Raw genomic sequence first — 22,680 nt, forward strand, 5'->3', positions numbered from 1 at the left:
AGGAAAACCAGTGTAAGTAGTTTAGGTTCTCTAACACCTATTAAAATAAACAATAATAAACAACCATTGCTCAAGTTGTATACTCTTTTGAACACCTCCCACCACACATATATACCTCACCTTACTGAGAAGCCGTACTGTATGTATGGGTGTGTGCAGCACCCATGACACTGGTCACTTTACAAGACTCTTTTTCGGATAGAAAACGCAGTAAGCATGATGTTCACAGAGCTTGGTTTTATTTTACCTTAAATATAGTTGCATTTTAAAATGCTCCAATGAATTCAGTGGTTTTTATTTTTATTTTTTTTAAATCAAAGATACCACCAGCACATTTCTCATGGTCCAAAAGTGATGCCACATATTTTCTTTAGCAAAGTCATTTGTAATAGATCTCTCATATTTATATTCTTAGGGAACTATTTGTATTGTCTCTCTATAAATAGTGTCCATTAGTCTGTCCAGTGAATTTTGGGGAGAAAAAGGAAGGCGTACATTAGTGGCCGTTCTTGTTAAAAAACAACAACACTGCGTTTTCAAAGTGGGAAGGATTTTAATAGCATCAAATTCTACCAGGTTCTTACAGAAAAGGAGGCGAAGTGGAGGCAGGGGGTTGCAGCTGTCACATCGTCCACGCGAGGCCAGCCTGGCAAGGCATCCCCATGCCCACTGTGGAGCAAGCCACACTGGGGGATGCGAGAGACACCCCTCCCCAAGTCTCTTGTTACAAACGTGCAGGCAGAATGGCAGGAAAATCCCTATACGGTGGTTTCCTTTGGAAGTCTTCCTTTCTTAGAGAGTGCTGAGATAATTGTTTCCCATGGAGGTGAAACAGGGGTGCAGGTCAGGTTATACCTGTAGCTAAAAGTCAGCCCACAGGCCTGTTGGCCGTGTGTCACAGTGCGCACGGGATTGTAACACAGAGGACCGAGCCCAGAGGCCCACAGGTTGGCTGGACATAGGATTGCACGTATATGACACTGTCACCCGCTGCAAGCGTGTGTGCATGTGGGGAGGAGGGATGGGGCTTTGGACGTTGGTGGCATCAGGCGGGCCACTGGAGCAAGTGCAGTGTCTTGAAGTTCTTTGGGTTGGACGCATCCATGCCGCCTCGTCATAAAGAAGCGCCCGATGGTGGCTGTGGTTTCGGATTCTCTGTGAAGCTGGAGCAGGAGCTGGCTGCATCCCTCCCGCCCGAGCACCGGAGAGAGATGGGCAGGGAGCCCACGCCGCCTTTAAGCCGCCGCAGGAATAAAATTAAACAGTAGAGCGTTTCAAAACAATTGCTTTCCAGCCCTTAGGCGATACTTTTTAATTGGTGTTAAATGTTAACAGTTTCTATAATGCACTTAGAATAGAAACATATTTAAATAAATAATATTTAGGGGTGGTTGGCATTCTGATTCTTTGATAGATAGTCTAAGTAACCGGAGCTGACATCACAAAGTATCACATATCCAAGCTTGTTAAGCAAAGGAACTCTGGTTTTACATTGGCAATATTTTTGAAATATGTGTATCCCTTCATTTTAATTCATATTAATTATTTTAAATGGCAGTAGGGATCTTTGCTATTTTCTTATCATTAAAAAAAACCCAAAAACAACAACCTTGAATTTACTGGTATAGTCACTTTCTATCCAATAATTTCTAGTCTAGCAGTGAAATCCACGTGGTTTAATTCCTAAGGCTGCTGACCTAGGCTGGATGGGTGGCCTGGGCAGTGAGTTCAGTGGTTATTACCTTTATCAGTCCTTTAAAAATCTCTTGACACTTTCCAGGTAAAAATTACTGCGGCTTCTAGGTATCAGTAGTTTCAAGAGAAAAAAAAAAAGGAGAAAGAAAACATGGATCATTTATGTTGAAATCTGGGAGCTATTAGATTATGCAAAGTTGTAAGTCTTATCAAATTTTACGGGTGAGGTAAAGTTTCTTTCAGAGTCGGGGAGAGACCTTCCACCAGGAAGGACGGGACAGGTGCTCCCACGTTCCCTGGGGCACCTCCCATTCTGTGTCCTTCTTGTACCACTGCCTGTTTTTCAAGTGACCCGAAGAGCCAAGGTTTTCACGGAAAGCCAGCGATGGGCCAGTAAGTGAGTGCAGTTCTTGTTGGACACTTCCAATGGCCTCTACTGGTCATTTTTTACAGTATCCTCCTTCCATCACTGATGGAAAAAAACCCCCCACAGGCAGGAGGCTCAATGTTTATTTTAGAAAGAGAGTGTGTACCAAGTTAAAAACATCAAGACCGGTCAAGATACGTGGAGATACTGCTTAAATCTGAATGGTCAGCCCACGTTGATCTCCCTCCAAGAAACCCCACGGATGTTCACCCACCTGCACGGGAGGTGGTGCCCTCAGATGCCATGGCTCCCATTCAAGTCACAAAGGAACGGAATTCATAAGTAGTATTAATTACGTCCCGTGTTTTATTCAATCCCGTATGACAAAATAGGGACCTAGACTAAGACACCCGTTTCCATCAGGAGGGTGAATCGAGCCACAACTTCCATCATAAAAAATATTGGATCTAGGTAATAAGTCCCAGCTGGTTCAGGGAGGCCCTGGTCCCCACATGGCATCACAGTAGAAAAATAGTGTGTCTCTTCACCATGCAGGGAGGGGTGACCTCGCCCCGAATGCAGAGGGGCTCAGTCCTGCGGTCCCTTCACGAGCCGTCTTATTTACACACTTTACATCTCTCTGAAGCTATGTACACATCCTTTTGGGAGGAGACAAAACACTACATGGTACCAAATACTAACAACAACAAAAATATCACACCAAAAAAAAAAAGACACAGATAAATAATAAAAAACATTCAACCACTAAAAAGACAGCAACAGGAAGTCACCTGCTTTCCTTGCCTGACACTGGTCCACCCCCTTGCTTGTCTCACGAGGAGAAATGGCAGCATGTGGCAGGGATGTGACACATCCCCGTGGGAAACAGGGTGGCAGGGAGAGTTCCATGTTCATGTCTGACGGAAACAAACGGCCCATTTGGTTTTTCACAAGGCTTCCGCAGCACGCGACGAAGGGACCCGTCGTCATTGTGGCTGCATCGGGAAGATTGTCCCTTCTGTTTCAATCGAGATGTCATCGCCGTCTGAACCCTTCTTTGGGGCACACAGGGCAGCACTGTGACCCACGCATCGCCGGGACAAAGATGCTGGAGGAAGTCCCATCGTCTCAGGCCACAGCACACTCGCCACGCACAGATGAGGTAGAACACGCAGCCCGCCCGTGCCGCACGCTCTGCCCGCCCCCGCCTGCCTGGCTCCAGGGCCTGTCCTCACACCAGCTGAAGGTGGTGTTTTGAGTCATCAGATGACATTGTGCTTTGTTTTCATCTGAGAAGGTAAAAATGAATAACCCAGGGACGGAGTGAATTTCCCGGATAGGACTGATGACTGTCGCAGACACTGATGTTTCTCCCCAGCTCCCTGGAGACAGGAACCAGTGCTCATGGCCATTGGGTTTCCCTGCTGGGTGTGCAAGAATGAGGCAGAGATGACAGTACCACGGTACCCACACCATGCTTTCTTAGCTCCTGGCCCCACACTCAGGTCCCCATCCTAAGATGAGTTCATCCAAGTTTTGTTAGAGGGGTCAAGTTCTTAGATGTGCTTTGTAGAAAACTGAAAGAAATCATTTTAATTTTACAAAATGGCAGACCCTAGTGTACTGAAGACTTGACAGGTCTTGGTGACTTTTCTGTTTAAATAGCATAGATTTCTCATGTTGTCTGACTTTAAGACCAAACAAGAAATGATAACCGTTTTGTTCTCATTTTCCTTAAATCAAAGTACTATTTATAAAATATCTTACAGTTCTTAAATCTTCAGATTAGAGACAAACCTCCCTAATACAAAATACTAAAAGTGCAACAGTATAAATTAAGAGTTTGCAACCACATTATACAAACATTACCTCTTTATTGTACAGCTTTAATACGTGAAATATTTACTCACAACGGTTTATAATGTTGTGAATAGTTTACGGTGACGTTTGTCTGTCACTGGTTCCCAGTCGCTGGGCTACAGACCACACTAGAGAACAACTGTCCACATAGCAGCTACAAACATTTAAATTAAAAAAAAAAAAAGAAAGAAAAATGGAAAAATAAAAAGGAAGGCTTGTTACTGACAGGTACTTGCACACAAAAAGCATGCTATCTTTCCCAACAGAACTTCACGATTTTTGTCTGCATTAAAATAACCCACGTATTATAGTAAAACAAATCTTGCTTAAAAAAAAAATCACACAGGCAGATGTATTCTGCAAGTACAAAAGCTACTTTTCAAGTTGGGGCTGTATTGTCTGTTACCCGCATAATCGTAACATTATAAATACTACAGACAAAAGTACTGTCATAAGACACAGCATTGGGAGGGCTGGGCCACGTCTTCAGGATAAGAGTTCTAAAAACAGAGTTCAATGTCTCACTATTTCCCATGAGTGTCGCTGGGAACAAACAGCACAGGGCCCCCTGGTTCTCTCTCGGGATTATTAGGGTTCAAGAGAAGCAGAGTGGGTGTGCTCTGAGCCCTTTCTGTCCCCAAGGCGGGTTTCCAGGGACTTCTCTCTCTCCTTTTTGACTTACGTTTATTTAAAAGGCTGAAGGATTCTCAAGGTCAAGCTCACCAAGAAAGAAGGACCATGCAGCGCTTATGAGACAACCTTTCAGAAGCCACACAGTTAGTGAATTTTCGGCTGTGGGGACAATTTTAAGGAGAATGCGCACGCAGGGCGTGTGCAGCCTGATGGTCACTCATGACAGTGCGTAGGAGGGACGGAGCAGGCGGACGAGCCATTGTGCGCGTGGCTAGTTAATCCCAATCTCCTTGTCTTCAATGAACCTCGTGAACGGCCGGCTGGCCCCCGTTTCTGAGCCGGTTTTGTCCAGGCCCACCATGGGCGGGCTGCTGCCCGTGCGTGCCTTGTCCATGCCAGCAGCCAGGGAGCCCAAGGGGGGCATGGCGCTCCCTCCCAGACTGACAGGGAGCTGGGGGATGCCTCCGTTCTGGATGACGGAGATCTCATTGTTCTTCATGGCCAGGCCGTTTGAGATTGCCGCAGCGTACTGGTTCCAAAAACTGGGGTCTACGTTCATGGCTCGTGCCGTCAGGTCCTTCTGGAACATTTCTGAGAACTTCAGGGCATCACCCCCCAGCAGAGCCATGGGGTTTTCCACTGACAGACGGCGGCCGCGCCTCGCGGGGGCGTTATTCCACATGTGTGTGCCCATATGAACCTGCGTGTGACACGGGGAGACAACCCATGGTGAGCAAGCCGGCACGGGGCAGTGTGCCCCCCAACGCATGCCCGAGTGCCATCCACACAGTGTGACTCACTCAGAACACATGTCTGTACCCGTCCTAAGCTGGTCCTTAGTTTGGGAACAATGAAACATTGTTTGGCAAACTTTTCTGAGCATTTCTGAGCATCTTATACATAAATATGCAATGTTTATTTTTATTAAAAACAAAAAGCGAAACCAACCAATACACTAATGTTTCTTCCTATTGATGAACTTGATAGAATACCTCCCCCCCCCCGCCCCCCTGCAAGGTGTAAGATAAAGGACCCGCAGAGGATGTTTCAAACATCCTCGGCTCCCGAGCCTGTTGTACTGGGCCCCTTGCTGCCCCTTAATCATCTTATACTTGAAACTTGTGCCTCAATCCCAAACGTGGAGAGAGCATCCTGGGCACATGGGGTCAGCAGAGACCTCAGACAATTCTTGTCCTCATAGTAAGTAAAAGCCACAGGTATTGACCTTTTCATGGTCTCTGAGGAGGTCACTGAGACCCCACAGGCATTTGACGTGGACTGAGGGCAGCACATTTGGTAGAGTGAGACTCTGGCCTGCACGTGTCATCCAGCACCTGCCACACCCTCTACCATCCAGGGAATGCAGATGGATGCTGGGACATGACTGTGAGCACAGCGCCAGGCTGTCTGCTCTGGCCCTCACTATGGGTAGCATCTCACCAGATGCCCGTCACAGAACAAAACAACAGGACCTGGCCTAGGCAGAATGTGTGTTATCTGTATTACCTAGAAGTGTTTTAAGGGTCAGCTACTTGTTGTCAGTATTCCAGACAGTGGGCCCTGGGCCGGCCCACCCAGGTGGGGGCCCGTCAGTTTAACAGGCTGCCGCGAGCAGAGGCTGCACGAGATCCAGGGTAGGTGACATCCCTGAGAACTGAACGGCATGCACAACTTAAAATGAGTGTGTGCACATGAATGCGTGCACGGCACCTGCACAGGTGCAGACACCACAGTACAGACACACTACACACAGTCACCAGCATGTGCACAACACACATGCACTCACCCTCCCACATACTATACACATGCAATGCACACCCTGCAAATGTGCACACTGCACACTCACACATGTATATGCACACTGACTTGAACACACACTATACATGTGCACACATCCACCCATGTGCACTTAGACTCTGCATGTGCATTCACACTCACCCACATATGCACACCTATACACTCATACATTTACCAACACACACACACTCCACATCTGCTACTCATCCATACATGCATATTACATACTTGTGTACTTACCTACACAGACACTCTCCATATACTCACACTCATTCACATGTGCACACACTCTGGATGTGCGTGAGCACCCACTCACTGCATGTGCACACATTTATTTGCTCTTGCACACTCCCTTTGCATGTATGAACTCACCCACACATTAACACACTTCACATATGCATGCACACTCACCCACACATGCAGACTAACACTCATGTGTGCATACTCATACATGCACACCAACACTCGTGCACACTTAAGCACATATACAGACTCCACATATGCATGTACCTCACACACATATGCACACATTCACCACAGGCACACACTGTCTTGTGTGGGCTCCCCAGCAGCTAGTCTCCCTGGCTAGGACCATGGTGGAAGCCCTGCTTACCACCCCTCTGGGATTGGGGGACATCCCTGACGAGATCCGCAGGGCTCACCAGCCTGTGCCCTCACCTTGAGGTTGCCCTTGGTGGTGAAGGCTCTCCCACAGATGGTGCAGCCAAAGGGCTTCTCCCCGGTGTGGGTGCGCTCATGGATCTGCAAGGCGCTGGCTGAGGAGAAGGTCTTCCCACACGACTGGCAGTTGTGCTGCTTGGGTGTCCGGCGTGGTGGAGGGGCCAGCATGGGCGCGAGGCTGGGGCTCATCACTGCCTGTGGCCCAGTGGGTGCCTGGACAGCGGTTGGCAGTGGCGGGCCCTCGCCCAGCGTGATGGCCTTGCTGTGCCCGTTCACTTCCATTTTGATCATGGTAGGCGTGGAGCCGGTGACCAGGCTAGGAGCGCTTTGGCTGGGACCTAGAGCAAAGTTAGGGTCAAATAACGGAGAAGGCAGCTCTTTCAATTTGTGGGTCAGCAAGTGCTGTTTTAAATTACCCATAGTGGAGCACCCACGCCCGCAGACTGTGCAGATAAATGGGCGCTCCTTAGTGTGGCTGCGGTGGTGGATTTGCAATGCACTCCTGCAAGCAAAAGGCTTGCCACAGACAGGACACACAGTGTGCTCACACTTACCCCGATCTCTGCTCAGGAACAGCAGGCTAAAGGGGGCCTCCTCCTTGATGGCTAGCCGGCCGGGGTGGGCGGCCGTCAAGTCCAACGCACCTCCATTTTCGGGGGCAGGGGGCGGACTGTCCGGCCTTTCGGTCTTTAGTGGAATGTCCTGTGGCTCCTCGTGGTTGCTGAGGCCCGGGGACTTCGAGGGCAGGCTCTCACTGTGGCTGTTGACGGGGGACAGGGCCTGCATGGAGGATGATGACTCGGACAGGGCCGGGCTGCCCGCACTGCGGCTCTCCAGGTCGCCCACGGCCGACGAGGAGTCATTGCTGAGGCGATCACTGTCTCCAGACCCGTTTTCCACGGCCTTCAGGGCGGTCAGCTGCGGGCAGCTCATGACAGAGTCGATCATCTTCATCTGGTTCTCCAGCGCGGCAATGCTGGAGATGACAGACGGGGGCGAGGGAGGGCAGGAGCCCGCGTAGGGCAGCAGTGGCTTGGATGGGTCGCCAGCCGCGTCCTTCAGCTCCACATCCTCCTCCATGGAGTTCTCATCCACGTCGTCCTCGAAGTTGCTCAGGACCTCCGCAGCTTTGTCGTCGTAGGGGAGCTCGGTGTCCATGGCGTCCTGCAGGCCCTCAGGCAGCGGCGTGTTGGGTATCTGGCCGCCCATGTGCATGCGGATGTGCTGCTGCAGGACCACGGCGTTGGTAAATTTCTTCTGACAGATGGGGCAGGAGTGCTGCACGCGGAGCGGCGGCTTCGCCCGGTGCACCCCAAAGTGTGTCTTCAGGTTGCCCTTGGTGGTGAAGGCTCGCCCACAGATCTTGCACTTGAAGGGCCGCTCTCCCGTGTGCGTGCGGTAGTGCATCTTGAGAGCGCTCTGGCAGCTCAGCACCCGGTGGCAGATGACACACTGGTTGGGGTCGGTCATCTTCTTGTCGATGTTCTCCACCAGCTGCTGCAGCTTCGACGTCTCCGACGTCTGCATAGAGTCGAGCAGCCCTCCGAAGGGAAACTTGGCCTTAAACTGGTCAGAGCTGGCTGCGAGGACCGGGCTGCAAAGGCCAGTGGAGAGGCTGCTGTCCGTGAGGACGGCGGTGGCTGAGGTGGAGGCGGCAGAAACCTGCCCACTGCCAGGGATGTCTGCCACTCTGGCGTTTGTGCAAGGCAGGCTCACAGGCTCGATTTTGGTCAGAGAAGACACGCTGAGCACAGGCTGTGGGGACTCAGCGGTCACTGGGGCACCCGACTCAGAGCTGTTGAGGCCAGGGGACAGGGAAGGGCACTCACTGGATGCAGGCGAGGGCCGTTGTGGGGAACGGCTTGCGGGGGTGAGGTTCGGGGAGTCGGCATAGCTGCCAACGCCAGGGATTGTGGGTGGCAGCTGCAGTCCCACTGATGTGGGCACTGTGGGCAACACGGGCTTGCTCTCTAGCCAGGTGGTGACCGGCTTTTCTGGGGGCAGCGACATGCCATAGGGAATCCCGGAGCAGGTAGGCACATTGTCCAGGTACTCAGGCACGGGGTAAGGGTTCATCTGGATGTGGGGGTACTTCTCCTTGTGCCTCTGAAAGTGCACCTTCAGGTTGCCCTTGGTGGAGAAGCGGTTGCCACAGATGTTGCACTTGAAGGGTCGCTCACCCGTGTGGGAGCGCAGGTGGATCTGCAGGGCACTGTCGCTCCCAAACACCTTGGCACAGAACCTGCACTTGTGCTTGAAGAAGGGGTCCTCAGCGCTGGCCTTGGGCTCGAACACAGATACATTGGGGGGCTTGCCCTTGCGATGTTTCATGAGTGCCGACAGGGGGTCCAGCGCATTGGCCGTAGCAGCGATGCTGACCAGCGGGTTAGGGAAGATGACGCTGCTGGCGGAGGTCTGAGGTAGAAGAGGGTTTGGCAGGCCAGGTGGGGAGCTGAGCAGTGGGCCAGGCCCCAGGGCGGGTGGCGTGGGTGCTTTCTGCAGCTGCGAGGTGCAGCTGGAGGCACTGACCGCGGAGCCTGGGGCGGTGCAGGTGGGGGCCACGCTGGAGGATGCCGGCCCGCTGGGCTCAGGGGCAGAGGGGCCCCCGCTGGGGACGTGTGGGGTGCTTGCCCCAGATGCTAGCTGTGACAGTGTGTGGGTGCTCTCATAGGCCATGGGCTGGGAGGTGGGGCCGGCTGCCGTGGGAACAGGGGCAGCCCCGGAGGGCAGCTGCAGGGCAGAGTGCACCGCCAGGCTAGGGAGCTGGCTGGAGGCTGGCACCGGGGCGCTCTGGGCCCCCGCAGCGGCCCCGGGGTTCAGCGGTGGCCGAAGGGGCTGGCGGCTCATCAGGGCTACTTGGCTGCGGATCTGCTCAATGAGCTGCAGCTGGTGGATCTGCTGCTGCTGCAGAGCCATTAGCTGCTCCAGGATCATGGGGATGGCCAGAGCCGCCACGCCACTGCCGGAACCCACTGTGCCCACCGCGCGCGCGTTCTGGGAGAACTGCGCCACGGCCACCTTGGTGCTCAGCAGGGTCTCCAGCGTCACGTTGGTGCTCGGCATGCTGTAGGCGGCCCTGGGCGCCGGCTCGGGGGCCTGCGGTAGCGGTGGTTTCCCTGGGAGCGCGAGGCCCGGGCCCAGGAAGCCCTTGTCAGCTGCTGCGGGCTCCACCTCCATGGGCTCCTCCTCCTTCTCCGGGGCCTTCACCTCGCCGCTGTCCCCAACCTCCGGGGGCGCCGCCTCCTCCGCAGCCTCGCTCTCCGTCTGGTCACTGGGAGAGCTGGCTGGGGAAGGTTCTGGAAACTCCTCAGAGGCCGGCGCCGGCTCATCTTCGTTGATGATGAGCACCAGCGGGTTCTTGGTGCAGCTCTTCTTGTGACGCAGGAAGTCCGTCCACTTGAAGAACTCGGCACAGCACTGGTCACACACGCTGGTCTCCTCGCTGCCACTCCTGCTGTCGCCGCCGCTATCGCCGTCCTCTGCGCCTTCCCCCGGGGCTGCTGCAGAAAACCGAGGGGACAGACACTGCGTCAGCCACATGTGTCAGCCCGCGCGGCCAGCCACACAACCCGCCCTCTGCTGCGAAATTTCGTACATATGCGTAAAATCAATATTTTTTATTTTGTACAAATTACCCCACTTCAACGTTTCTGACGCCCGACCTGTATGTGCCACAAGCCCTTCTAGCCAGCTAATCATTTTCTTAACACCATCCATCAAATTATGAGGCCCTATCAATTGTGGATACTGCTTCTTAATGAAATTCCATAGAAGCCATTGATTTCCAATATTTTCATACCAAACCCCGGCCGCCATCTATGGATACAAAGCCAGCTTTCGATGGGCTCATTAGGATTCTCCCTGCCACCCGTCCTCCTCCTTTCCAGCGAAATTAGAGATGCCTTTGCCAGTTCACTTAACATTGCTAAACTAATCTGTAACCTTTCAAACTCCCGTCAGCCGCCGACAGTGGGCCGGCCACTGCCTCCCCGGACCCCGGGCCTCACAGATCCATCATCTTTACATGTCCTGGGAGACACATTACGGGTTTCATGTCATTCTATAGAACCTCTCAAACCAATGAGCACCTTCTTCACGTAGGGAAATTTCGGCTAAATACTTGCATTTGTACATGTAACAAAGAAAACACAGCCACCCGTCTCCGTCCCTGCTCAAAATCACCGTCTCCCCAGCGTGTAGTCGATGAACCGATCAATCCCGTCTCTTTGCAGCCATCTGGGAGAGTCTCACAGAGAAACTACATGTCTAGGGTCTGTCAGAGGGACATCACGAACATACTCCGGGCCCGAAATTCATCATGTTTCATACAATTAACGAGCTCCCCATCAGATGCCATATTTCTTGGTGAAATGAACCAAAATTATATGTTAACTGTGATTAGCCAATAGCCTTTGGCAGGCAGCTACCAAACTAGAAATTATATATTTAAAGTTCATTTATGTTGACATGTTTCACATGAGAATGTTGTACTCAGACTCACTTTTTTTTGTACCTATTTTCATTTATTCTCATGGAAAGACTTAGCAAATTATATGCTTGTGCCATAGTGGGAAACCCTCTAATTGGTTACACATGTTTAATTACTGTTGTAGGCAGCTACTTCCTGACTTCCCTAACCCTCTTGTGCCGAATAACAGCCACGTTTAATGAACAATTCTAATTCACACCTGATTAAATAAATGGCCGTACAAGAAACAAGGAATCAACCTACGAGAATGTTTCTTGCTCCTGTGTTTTTGGCAGTGGGGGTGGAAGGTAATGTGTCACAATGACTGGGCTCTCTGTGCCGGCCGGGCCGGGGCTGACTCGCAACTGCTTTTTGTCAACTTACAGATGGAGTGATGGCAACAGTCAGCTGCACAGAGAGCAATGACAGCTCTTTGTCACTGTGTAAAGCTGAGTGTGAGAACAAGACATCCTAAGTTTGTGCTCTGGAAATAATTTAAATTTCTACCCTCAACAGCCACACTTGCTAAGAAGTCTCTGTTTTTTTCCTTGTAGGGTTTTGGAAAAAGAATTAATTTGGCTCGATTTAAGTAGAGAAATCTGATTTAAAAGAAAAAAATATATATATATCCTGTAAAAACCTTAGTCCCTCCACTGGAGGAAAAAAAAATCTTTGGAGGCTACTCTGTTTGCGGCACTCCGTGCGGCCATTACTGCAGGGTAATTTATACATGCCTTTAAAAAATTATTAGCAGTGTTCAATTAGCATTTTCTTAACTAGCTAAACCACGTGAAGGGGAAAAGTTGGAGCTTGCAGCCCATAAAGACCTGCTGGACTTTTAGAGGAAAGTCAGTGCTGACGACCAGACTCGAGGAGTCTCATTACTGGAAGGGAAGGAATGTGACGGGTGTAATAAAGAGGCTGAGCATCGCTGGGAGCAAAGACGGTCGATTTATGCTGCAGATAGGCACAGGAACAAAATAAATACTCCACATCCTTAACTTGCTCCAGGTATGCAAAATCCAATTCTAAACCTGCTAAAGTCACAAAAAAGGGTGAAAACAAAACAAAAAACGAAAATCTTAAGAAAAATGTCTTCCACACCAATAAGAACTGTCTCAAGTACTAAATGTGTATTTAAAAAGATTATCACCCTATGCCCAGAATCCCTCTCCTGAATTTCTTTATATGAGTGGCATGTTCCTCTGCAGACATATGTACTTTAAAAAGTCCAAGTGGCCATTTAAAAGAAAAAAGAAAAAATCCCATCTGCAACAAGCAATCACATCAGAGTCGCTCCCTACATCATTTAATTATTATCACTAAACACGGAGCAGAATACTTGAAAAAAGTTCTTTTCCAGCATTTTAAAGCTAGGCTAGAACGGCCTGCCATAATCTTCATAAAGATATTTTTATTTTAATACTTTTAAGAAAGAAAAAAACCAAATATTCATCATTCTGAAATATGTTCTACCTTTAAATCCTTGAAGGAGATAAGATGTTTTAACTTTTGTGTGATATAGAGAAGCATTCACATGGTATAGACATTTAAAATGTTATATACGCTTAAGTGCCATGTATGTCTTATTCAGAGAAAGCTTTTTTTCGGTATGGAATATGTGTTAGGGATAACTCACTGAAACAGCGCTTAAAAAAATGAGGCTGGTTTTTGGATCACTGTTAGTGTGCTGAGCATTGGAAGACTTAGCTTACTGAACTGTAAATAAAATCTGTCTTCACAGAGAGCCTCTCCCTGGTTTCCTTGGTAGAAAGCATGTGAAACAGGAACAGGACTTTCATCTTACACTGTACTTTCTTCCCCAAAGTTCTTCCTCAACCCAAACACATCTATGCTGCTCACAAAAATTAGGGGATATTTTGAAACGACTATGAAGTGATAAAATATCCCCTAATTTTTGTGAGCAGTGTTATTTACGTTAAAGACATATTTTCCCACTGTCATTGTTTTTATTTTTCATGTGTTAGATAGTTTTAGGGTCACCTCCAAATTTATGAAAGGTGGGAAGTGTTTCCACAGGTGATTTCCCTTTTTCCCCATTGATTGGCCGGTTTGCAAACTTACAACGGTGTCTCACAATTGTAGAAACTGAGCACAGACTATTTAAGCACTTTCTACCAAATAATAAGTCATTGTACTTAATGCAATGGTAAGTGATTAATTACCTAAACTTAGTAAAGATATTCTTGTCGAAGTAAAAGTCCTTCCACTTACAATCCTTTAAAATTGAAGAAAGCAACACTTTGGAGAAGAAATTGTATAAAAATGGCACTCTGGCCATTTGGACCTATTAACAGTCTATTATGCTAATGAACCTAACAACACAGAATTGTTAGACTTTATAAGCAAAGTTTCATAATAAATGTGCATTTTGCTTAAAATAAAAAACTATTATTTAGGAAAGGAAAAAAAATTCTTCAACATAATCCAGATTTCTCAGTTTGGACAACTAATTTAGAATCACCACTCATCATTTTTTTTTTTAAACTGGGGTTTGTATAAAATCTCAATAACACAATCAATTCAGTTGCTATTCCCAGTTGTTCAAGCTGGGGTTGTCTCACTATCCAAATCTGAACGTGATGAACCCCCACAAAAGTTAGAGAGAAGCACACATTTCATAAAGTTTTAAATAATGTGCATTCCAATAATAATAAAAACAACTTTAATATTTCACTGTGGAGTCTGAATTTTGGGTGCACATTTTTAAGAATGTCATTGAACAGCAACAAGAAGCCCTTCAACTGGACTGGTGGGACATAAGCAAAGCAAGCCTATTTTACTAGGGAGACAGCTCTGAAGGAGCGTCGCACTGGGAGCAGAGTTGGAGGCACTGGCTCCACTGCTTAGTGTGAGACCTAAGTTGTTACAACTTTCTGGACTGCTCCTCTCATCATGACAACTGACTGTGGCGCACTGCCGTGTGTCTGTGCTAATCTGGCCATATTTACCTATTTTTTTTTAATGGCTTCTGTGAGGAGAAAACACAAGTGGGAAAGGCCTGAACACAGCTCACAATCTCATCACGTAAACTCCCCAAGCCCTTTAATCCTGCCCTTGTTTTAAGCTGATAGATATTAAGTTGGATCCAGAGGTATTTGACCATCTTGTAATGAAATTTACACATAAACTGGCCTTTCTGTTCCAATAAATAGAAGTTATTCCTTCCATGAGCTAATACGGCTCCAGATTTTTATTTCAAGCTAAAACGATGTTCATGAACCACTGTAACACAGCCCGAGTTGAGACATTTACTCCCAACGCAATTTGGAATTCCTTCTTTCTTAAGGAAGGGGGGGGGGAGGATTTAAGAACAAGCATTGTAAACATTATCATTAATGTCAAAGCAATTTATTTTTAACATACTGACAATCGAACTGACTAAGATTTCAAATTGTAAACAGGCGAGGGACCAGGCAGGAATTCATAGCAATAAGGGTTATATCAGAACAAGTGAGGACAAATGCCAGCCTACCCCCGGAGCCTCCATCCTGGGGAGCAGGAACACTCTGTCCAGGTGACTTTTCCTTGCTGTGTATCAGCGTGAGGGAGAAGCTGCCTGGGAACCAGCCGTCTACTGCGTGGACGTCAAATCCATGCTGGCCCGTGGCTCGGGGCCTGGCCAGGCACTGGACTTGAGGCTGAATCTGCTTCCTGAACGTGTCGGGAGGCAGGACACAGCTGAACATAAAGCCATCTCAGTTTAAGATGAAAAGTATAATTACTTTACAGCAATCCCCACCCTGGCTGTCTACACTGAAGCTTTTTTTCTAATGTCCTCGCTGTGCATACCTTCCAGAACAAGTTCTAGATTTCTCACTTCCTTGGAGGAAAAGGGGGTCCCCTGGCCTTTTTAGAGAGCCCGTAACATAGGCATAGATAGCTCCAGTGACAATCTTACAAACACAGGGGTATTTTTTTCCTTCTCACTAATAAAACACAGAGAATGTTTAACAAAAATGTTCCTCTTCTTAGGATCACCTGTCCGTGTAAAAGGCCCTCCCACAAACTCTCCCCCACTACCAAAATAAGAAACCCTCAACTGTTGCACAATTCTTTCAGCTTTAATTCCTGGTCTGTTATATAATATACATCTCTTATCTTTTCCAAATCTCCTAAAGAGACATGCAGCAGAATGTTTACAACCATGAGAATCTTTTGGAAGTCACAAGGGAAAACATTGTTGCAAAATGTATAAGGCTATTGGAGACATAAAGCTTTCTTTAAAACTTTCAGACTGCAGTTCTTAGCAAGGCTTTTTAAAAAAAATTTTCTCTTTTTAGGAGTACAGTGCCTTGTACATAAGCTAACCAACTTCAAAGAAGTAGTAAATAGGCATTTTTCTGATTTTGTGTCTGAGCCTCCAAAGCTCAGCTTTACCCTGCTACACTTTCCCTACATGTTTCAAATTTTGCACCATTAACAACAACAAAAAAAGTAAACTTGTCCAGTATGGGAGAAGGATGTTAACTTCTCCACTTTTATTAGTAACTCTAAAAGGCCACGTGGTAAGTCTTTAGCAGAGAAAAAAAAAACATACTTTCTCTGTTGCCTTTGACCATCCCCCTGAAAAATATAGAAAGCAATTTTTCAAGTTTTCCTACATTGTTAGGAGACACTTATTTTCTTGCAAATTAATTCTTTTTAACTCCTTATGATAGCTTTGAATCCCATAAAGAAAGATGAATTATCACATACTGAGCCCAAGCTGTGGCACAGGAGGAGACAAATAGAGACCCCCACTGTGTCTAACAATGTAGAAGAAATTCCAGAGGCAACAGAAAAATTGTGTCCTTTTCCCTAGACCTCCAGGCTGGAGAGCCAGGAGCCGACGGTGGAGGGCACTATCGTTATGCCAAAGCCAGTGCTGACCCCCATGCCTTCTCTGCCCCTCTCGGTGGCCCACAGCTCAAATTTGTTAAGTAACGACCACCTGTGGCACGGCCACCAAATGTCTTCTGTTGAAAACATTTGCAGTATTTTTTTTTAATCTGTGTGGTGGGTCAGGCACCCGGGCGGCAAACATTCCTTCTTCTCTGGCCACATGCAGTGGAGAGCAGACACACCCCCCACTTGTTTTTAACTATCTGCCTGGATACTGTGTCGAAGAATAAGATGTTTGTGACACTTCAAGGTCACACAATAGTTCTTTCATCGGGACGGTATGCTGGGTTCACACTTCTGACGGACACACATACACTCACATTACTGCCGATGCTAACCCACAGCACACAAACCTGAAATATGCCAATTGATGGGAATGATCTCATCGAGATTCCGTGAGGAGGGGCACAAACAAGGTTTGTGCAGGTTACTGCAGATCAAGGTTCGTTTGCATGACTCAAAAGTCAGGTTTGACACAGGGGCTTTTAACATGTGCCATTTGGGCCTACATGGAAGTGCCGCCAACCCCTGTCATTTCCCCCGATTCTTTATTCATAGAAGACAGGAACAAGCAAAACCACTCAGAGGTATAAACATCTGGGTCTGAATGGCCCCAGAGAGGCAGGAATGACACTGTGCCCAGGAACAAGGCCCGGGCACTGTTCCCATCAGGCTGCAGGCACTTGGGGAGAGGTCAGTAAATCATCTCTATTCGTCATGAATTCACAGCACTGCCCCGTTTCTACGGACAAAGTTTACACATGTGCAAAGAATCATCCTCCTGGAAAAGCCACTGCCCCCGTGACAGGCCAGCGGCTCTGCATGTCCACGGGTCATACAATAGAATTACCAACCAGCACAACGAGGTCCCTGTCGAAAAGAGGGTCCAGGGATGCCGAAGGAATTAGGACCAAGTGGCCCTGCACCTGCAGGGTTAATTAAATAGTTCACGATGTAATAGCTGCACAAAGGAAAACCGTTCTCTGTCCTTTAAGAACTATAAACACTTGTGCTGAACGAGATGGGCATCTGATACGCCGTGTGGCACAGAGCAAATGCATGGGTCTCCAGTTAACACTCAGATTCAGTGTTAACACTTAATAGCACAGCATCAGTCCTGTTGCCAAGGTCAACAGCGCAGATGCACTAATTGTATTATGAGCTTGACATCTAGTGGCCACCCCTCGCAGGCCAAAGCAGGCAAAGGTTAAGTCAGCAAAGCCTGTCACAGCACTTCTAATGACTCACCTTCAGGGAGCTGGTCCGAAACTGGCCAGCTCTGCAGCCCCACCTTCTCCCAGACCTCCCGACAACAGGGTCCAGGCTGCTGGCCGGAAGGCTTTCCGGCACTTAGAGGGGGTGGGGATCCTTGAGGGTAAGCCTAACTGCTCTGGGGTGATGGAAAAAGGCCCAAGGAGAACAAGGTTTAGGCACATTGACAGCCTGAGGTCTCTTTGGTGGCCATGGGTTCAGCCTGGAAAACTGTTCCTTTTAATTAACAAACAAATCCACCCTGATGGCTAACCTAATATAGAGCCCATTCTGTAATTATTTCAATTAATATTTCACCCTCTCTGTGACACAAAAAGTTTTTGTTTTCTTGGAAACCACACAGACAACTGCATTTTAAATCATTAAGGTGTTCAAACCGAAAGAGGAAAAAAACCCCTAAGAGTGGTTCTTTTTTCTCTAAAAATATATACAAAAGTTTATTTAAGGCAATATTAAAACATCTGATTGTTACAGATTTTGTTTATATCTGACACTATTTGAAATGCACAACAACGTAACACACGCTGTAATTACAGACCTGCTCACTGCAGAATTAGCTTCACGAGACGAGGACCCACTGGCCTGATTCTGCAGCTAGCGGAGGAATCGTGATAGGAAAATAAAAACTAACAAGAACAAAACTCCTCAAAATTACCCTCCCAAAACTATTCTGCACCGTAAAGATATGCGTGGCTTCATTAGCAGCTAACGAAGGCTTTAATTTTGCTTGAATAAAAGCCTGGGCCAATACTTACATTGAATACTGCTAAATTCCAACTGATGTTCAGTGCACAGAGGGGAGACCTTGGTTTCATTCTGAATCCCCTCCCCCCCCCCCCAAGAGAGCTAGCTACCTTGAGGAGGATGGTAAAGCCTGAGAGATTGCAGTTGGAAATGAAATCTGACCCACTTTTGCCATCATCTTGTATACAAAAAAATAATCAGCTTGCTAAGTAATTCCTGCTGTTGCGCCATACTTTGTTCTCTTTCTGGCTCTGGAGAGATAGAAAACTACTGGATTATCATATGTTGTGAAAGTTTAAAATGTTCATAGAACCCCTCCTATTACATAATCAGCTCTTCCTCTGTGAGGTGGGAATTAATTGGCAGGCTTTCTGTTGACCACCGATTGATGCATTTTTAAATAGGTTAAGCTTTTTAAATGTTATTTTTAAAAATAAGCGTGTGCAAACTCCTCCTTTCCCCGTTCCCCTCTTCCTTAACTTTTCACCTTCCACGTTTCAGAGAGAACAATCTGCCTACCCAGGTTAGAAAGTGGCTTCTGTGTTGCTTCCTTTTCAAATGCTGAATTGTAAATGTGTCTTGTTGGGGAGGTGGGGGGCCAAGGCAAACCATGCATATACAGATAAAAGAGAAAAGATCTCTGCACCAGGGCTGGTGGCCTCCCTTCCCTTAACTTAAACACAGTCTGTGAATACCACTGGTAAATTCTTAAATCACATGCTTACCACATTTAAAAGGATTTTTTAAGATAGCCATATGACTGAAAATAAAAACACACTTTGAAGCAATTAGTGCTAACAAACAAAACTTGCTATGGCAAATTGTTTTAAATTATAATATCCTTTTGTTCTCCCTTAAACACATTTTCTAACGACAATAAAATGCATCTTTATTAAGTTGCATTTTATATGATAAAGGACAGCAAGACTACACCTTTTAAAGTTCTTAGGAAGGAGTGTTAAATGCTCTTCTGTCATTAGAAGTTTTAATTACTTTTTCTCAGAACAAAAATAATTCGGCAGGCTCAAAGGATTTCATTATTGGTGGCATACATTTAGCTGAACTTAGAGCTACAACACACTTATGTCTAAATTTTCAAAGACAGTAAAAGATAGTTCCTATTGGGAATTAAGTCTCAGTCATCCCTTACATTTTACAGCTGGATAACTTTGCAACTTCACAAAAATCATCATTACTTTTTCTCATTCTAAATACACAATAATATTTCATGCCTGCAGTGATAGTGTTCAGATAGCACTCAAGTTATTTTTGGGTAGCTATCTTCTCTCATTGATTACCTAGAAACTAAAGTCTGAAAAAAGTCATATTCTTTTTTTTAAGAAAGTCTTTTTTTTTCTTTTTACTGTAAATCAATGTGCCTGTGGATTTCTGCCACTCCATGTTATACTAAAATTTTACATGTTTGTTTTTCATGGCATTATCGATAGTCTTCCATTTTACTGTATGCATTTACTGCTTTAATGTCACATCCAAAGTGATACAAAGGAATTATTTACTTTGTTTCTAACACAATGTAAACTAACTTAGCTCACTTGTAACTTCATGCATAGTCTGTTTACTTCCATTGTGTTTAACAAAGTGAAAATGTGCAGAAGATCTGACTCACGTTAGAGTAATTTAGTTTTCACAACCATTTATATCTATCTATCTATCTACCTATCTATCTATCTATCTATCTATCTATCTATATATATCTTGCTAATGATGACCAGCCCGCAGAGTAACACACATGAGGGCTCCTGAGTGAGCAGAGAACAGAGTATCTTTTATGCTCTGTGAACAATCAGCTTCAGAATAATTAAATCAGAAAGAACTATTTTTTTTTTTTTTTAGTTTGCTTCAACTATCCTTAAAATAATTGAGGAAACACACTACTTGACAAAAGGTTCAGCCCCACCAGGTTATATTCTTGGCTTGTTATAAAATATAATCAGAAACTGTGTTAATATCTGCACGACAACTCTAAATGGCAGAAAAACATAGGTTTGGCAAAAACTTGAATCCTACGGTGGGTATAAAACCTGAATGTTTCACCTCTAAACAAATTCAGTAACAGCAAGGCGGAATTCAAGAGAACTTGTAAATAATTTATGCCAGCCTAGGTTTTCAAATATGGGCTATATACCCCTAACATGTTTACACTATTAGGTTCACCGAGCTCACATTTCTGAAGAGAAATTAAAAATGAATAGCAGAGCCTCAGCTTGTTAATTGTTAAATACCAGGGGTTTTACTCTATTAATTAAAATATGCTTTAATAAAAGGAGACATTGCACATTTTGATAACGACCCTACAAAGCTGAGAAGTATTTACATTGTTACATTTTGGGGTGCCTGTGAAAGCCGATTTTAAGCTATTCAGGAGCCACAATAATAAAGCTTTAAAATTCCTCACTGGGATGCAATGTAGTTCTTTTGAAGGAAAGACAGTCTTTCTCATTCGGCAGAAATAAATCCATTCATTTGATCATGTAGTCATTGAGGGCAATACAAAACAATCCAAGTGTGAGAAATTCTATGTGATGAAGTAAACAAAACAAAAAACCCATTTCCATGACAAAAAGATTCTTTGTCCCTAATCCACCCACCATATGCAAGCGTTTCTTTTTAGCATATCTCCGGTTCCAATCTTGGGTGACGAGGCCGAGGCGCCGCGGCCTCACCTCCGAGCGACAGAAAGGCCTAGCTCACGAATTTTATTTAAGGAGTTCCCGGCCGCGTCCTAAGTGTTTTCCCCTTTCTTTCTCCGTCCCGAAGTGCAGTGTACCTGCTTTGTCAAATTTCACCACGCACATTCCTGTGATTTTCTGCAGAAAACCTAATTCTCATGGTTAAAAAAAAAAAAAAAATTCGTATCGGCCTCCAAACAACTTATAACCAGTTAATCCAAAAGTTGGCCGGCGTGTTTTCTAAGGAATGAATTATCTGATGTCCGCGCTGCGGTGCAGCTGCGGGCCGCCCTGCGTCCTGGTGTCGCACCCTGGGGACCCCGCGGGCCCCGGGCGTCATCGCGCGGATTCGGGCCCAAAACTTCTAGGGAAGAGGCCGGGCCGCCGGCGCCGGGCTCACTTGCGCGGCTCCTACCTTCTCTTGAGGATGAAGAGAAAGTCATCAAGCGCCACGGAAACATGAGAGCAGGCCCAGTAAACTTACAGTCGCCAGGACACGCCGGGTCCGCGGCGTGCGCGGATCACCCCTAGAGCGGCGGCCGAGCTCACCCTGGGTTAAGTCCCCAGGCGGCCATTAGGCAAGGCCAGGCGACAGTGCTTGCGTGCTCCAAAACTGGATCATTGGTTTGTCAGGGCGTTGGGACTAACGGCTCCACGGCCTCGGGGCGCACGAAGCGGACCGTGCGGGGTGGGGGCAGGCGGAGCTCGGGTCGGCGGCCCCGCTACCACCGCGCACCTCCCGGGGAGCCCAGAGCCGAACAAAGCTGCCCGGCTCGCGTCCAGCGGTAGTTGAGCCCCGGACGCATCCCTGCCGCTGCGCCCGCCCGAGGGACACCGGGGTGGCCGAGGCTGGCCGCAGGACCGGGAGCAGGGAGCCCCGGGGGCGGCGTGGAAGAGGCGGAGCGGACCCCTCCCGCTCCCGTCCAGCCCCGCGCGCAGCTCCCTAACTCCTAGTGACTGAGCCAAGTTTACTTGGTCCACAACTCTCGGCGCCGCGCGCTCCGGTGGAGGACCGGTACCCGCGGCCCGCCTGCTGCGACCCGGGGCCGCGCGGCGGACATTGGCTCGCTGGAGCTAGGGACCTTCTTGTGTCCGTGGAGCGCGATCGTCCCCGCCGCCCGGCTGTCCCTAGCCCCCCCGCCCCCCCGCGGCTCCTCACCGTGTTCCGGAGCCCCTTCTGGCGGCGGCAGCTCCTCGTCAGACTTGAGGTGCTGAGGCTTGGCCTGCTTGCGCCGAGACATGCTGCTTGCGGAGCGCGGGCCCCGCGCGGGGCAGCGGCATCAGCGGGGCGGCCGGGCGGGCGAGGGGCGCGGGGCACGGGCGGCGGCGGCGGCGGCGGCGGCTGCGCGGGCGGCGCATGGGGCTGAGCAATTAGGCTGGTGAATAATGCATGTCCATTAGCGGAGGGCTGCGCCGATTGGCCGGCCTCCAGCGGACTCCGGCGGCCTATGCAAATGAGGCCGCGCTCGCAATTAGCGGCCGCGCGGGCGAGGAGGCGCCCGGGGACCTGGGAGCGCGCGGCCCGGCGCCGCCTACATCGCTCGCTCCGCGCTCCCCGGCGCCCAGGT

The 22,680-nt window shown here is 48.0% G+C and overlaps 1 protein-coding gene across 2 annotated transcripts; it reads right to left on the reverse strand.

Annotated features, from left to right (window-relative positions):
- Positions 1-317: 317 nt before the first annotated feature.
- Positions 318-22,411, reverse strand: SALL3 (spalt like transcription factor 3). Of its 2 annotated transcripts, XM_066247030.1 has the most exons (4): positions 22,272-22,411; positions 7,588-10,533; positions 7,031-7,371; positions 318-5,255 (listed from the first exon to the last, which is right to left on the reverse strand). In XM_066247030.1, the coding sequence occupies exons 1-4, from the start codon at positions 22,351-22,353 to the stop codon at positions 4,827-4,829; spliced, it is 3,798 nt and encodes a 1,265-aa protein (XP_066103127.1). In that variant the 5' UTR covers positions 22,354-22,411; the 3' UTR covers positions 318-4,826. The 2 variants fall into 2 exon arrangements, with proteins under 2 accessions (XP_066103127.1, XP_066103126.1); XM_066247029.1 differs by having other exon boundaries at positions 7,031-10,533.
- Positions 22,412-22,680: the final 269 nt, after the last annotated feature.

This window comes from Saccopteryx bilineata, chromosome 11, assembly GCF_036850765.1.
Source record: "Saccopteryx bilineata isolate mSacBil1 chromosome 11, mSacBil1_pri_phased_curated, whole genome shotgun sequence".
NCBI classification, from domain to species: Eukaryota; Metazoa; Chordata; class Mammalia; order Chiroptera; family Emballonuridae; genus Saccopteryx; species Saccopteryx bilineata.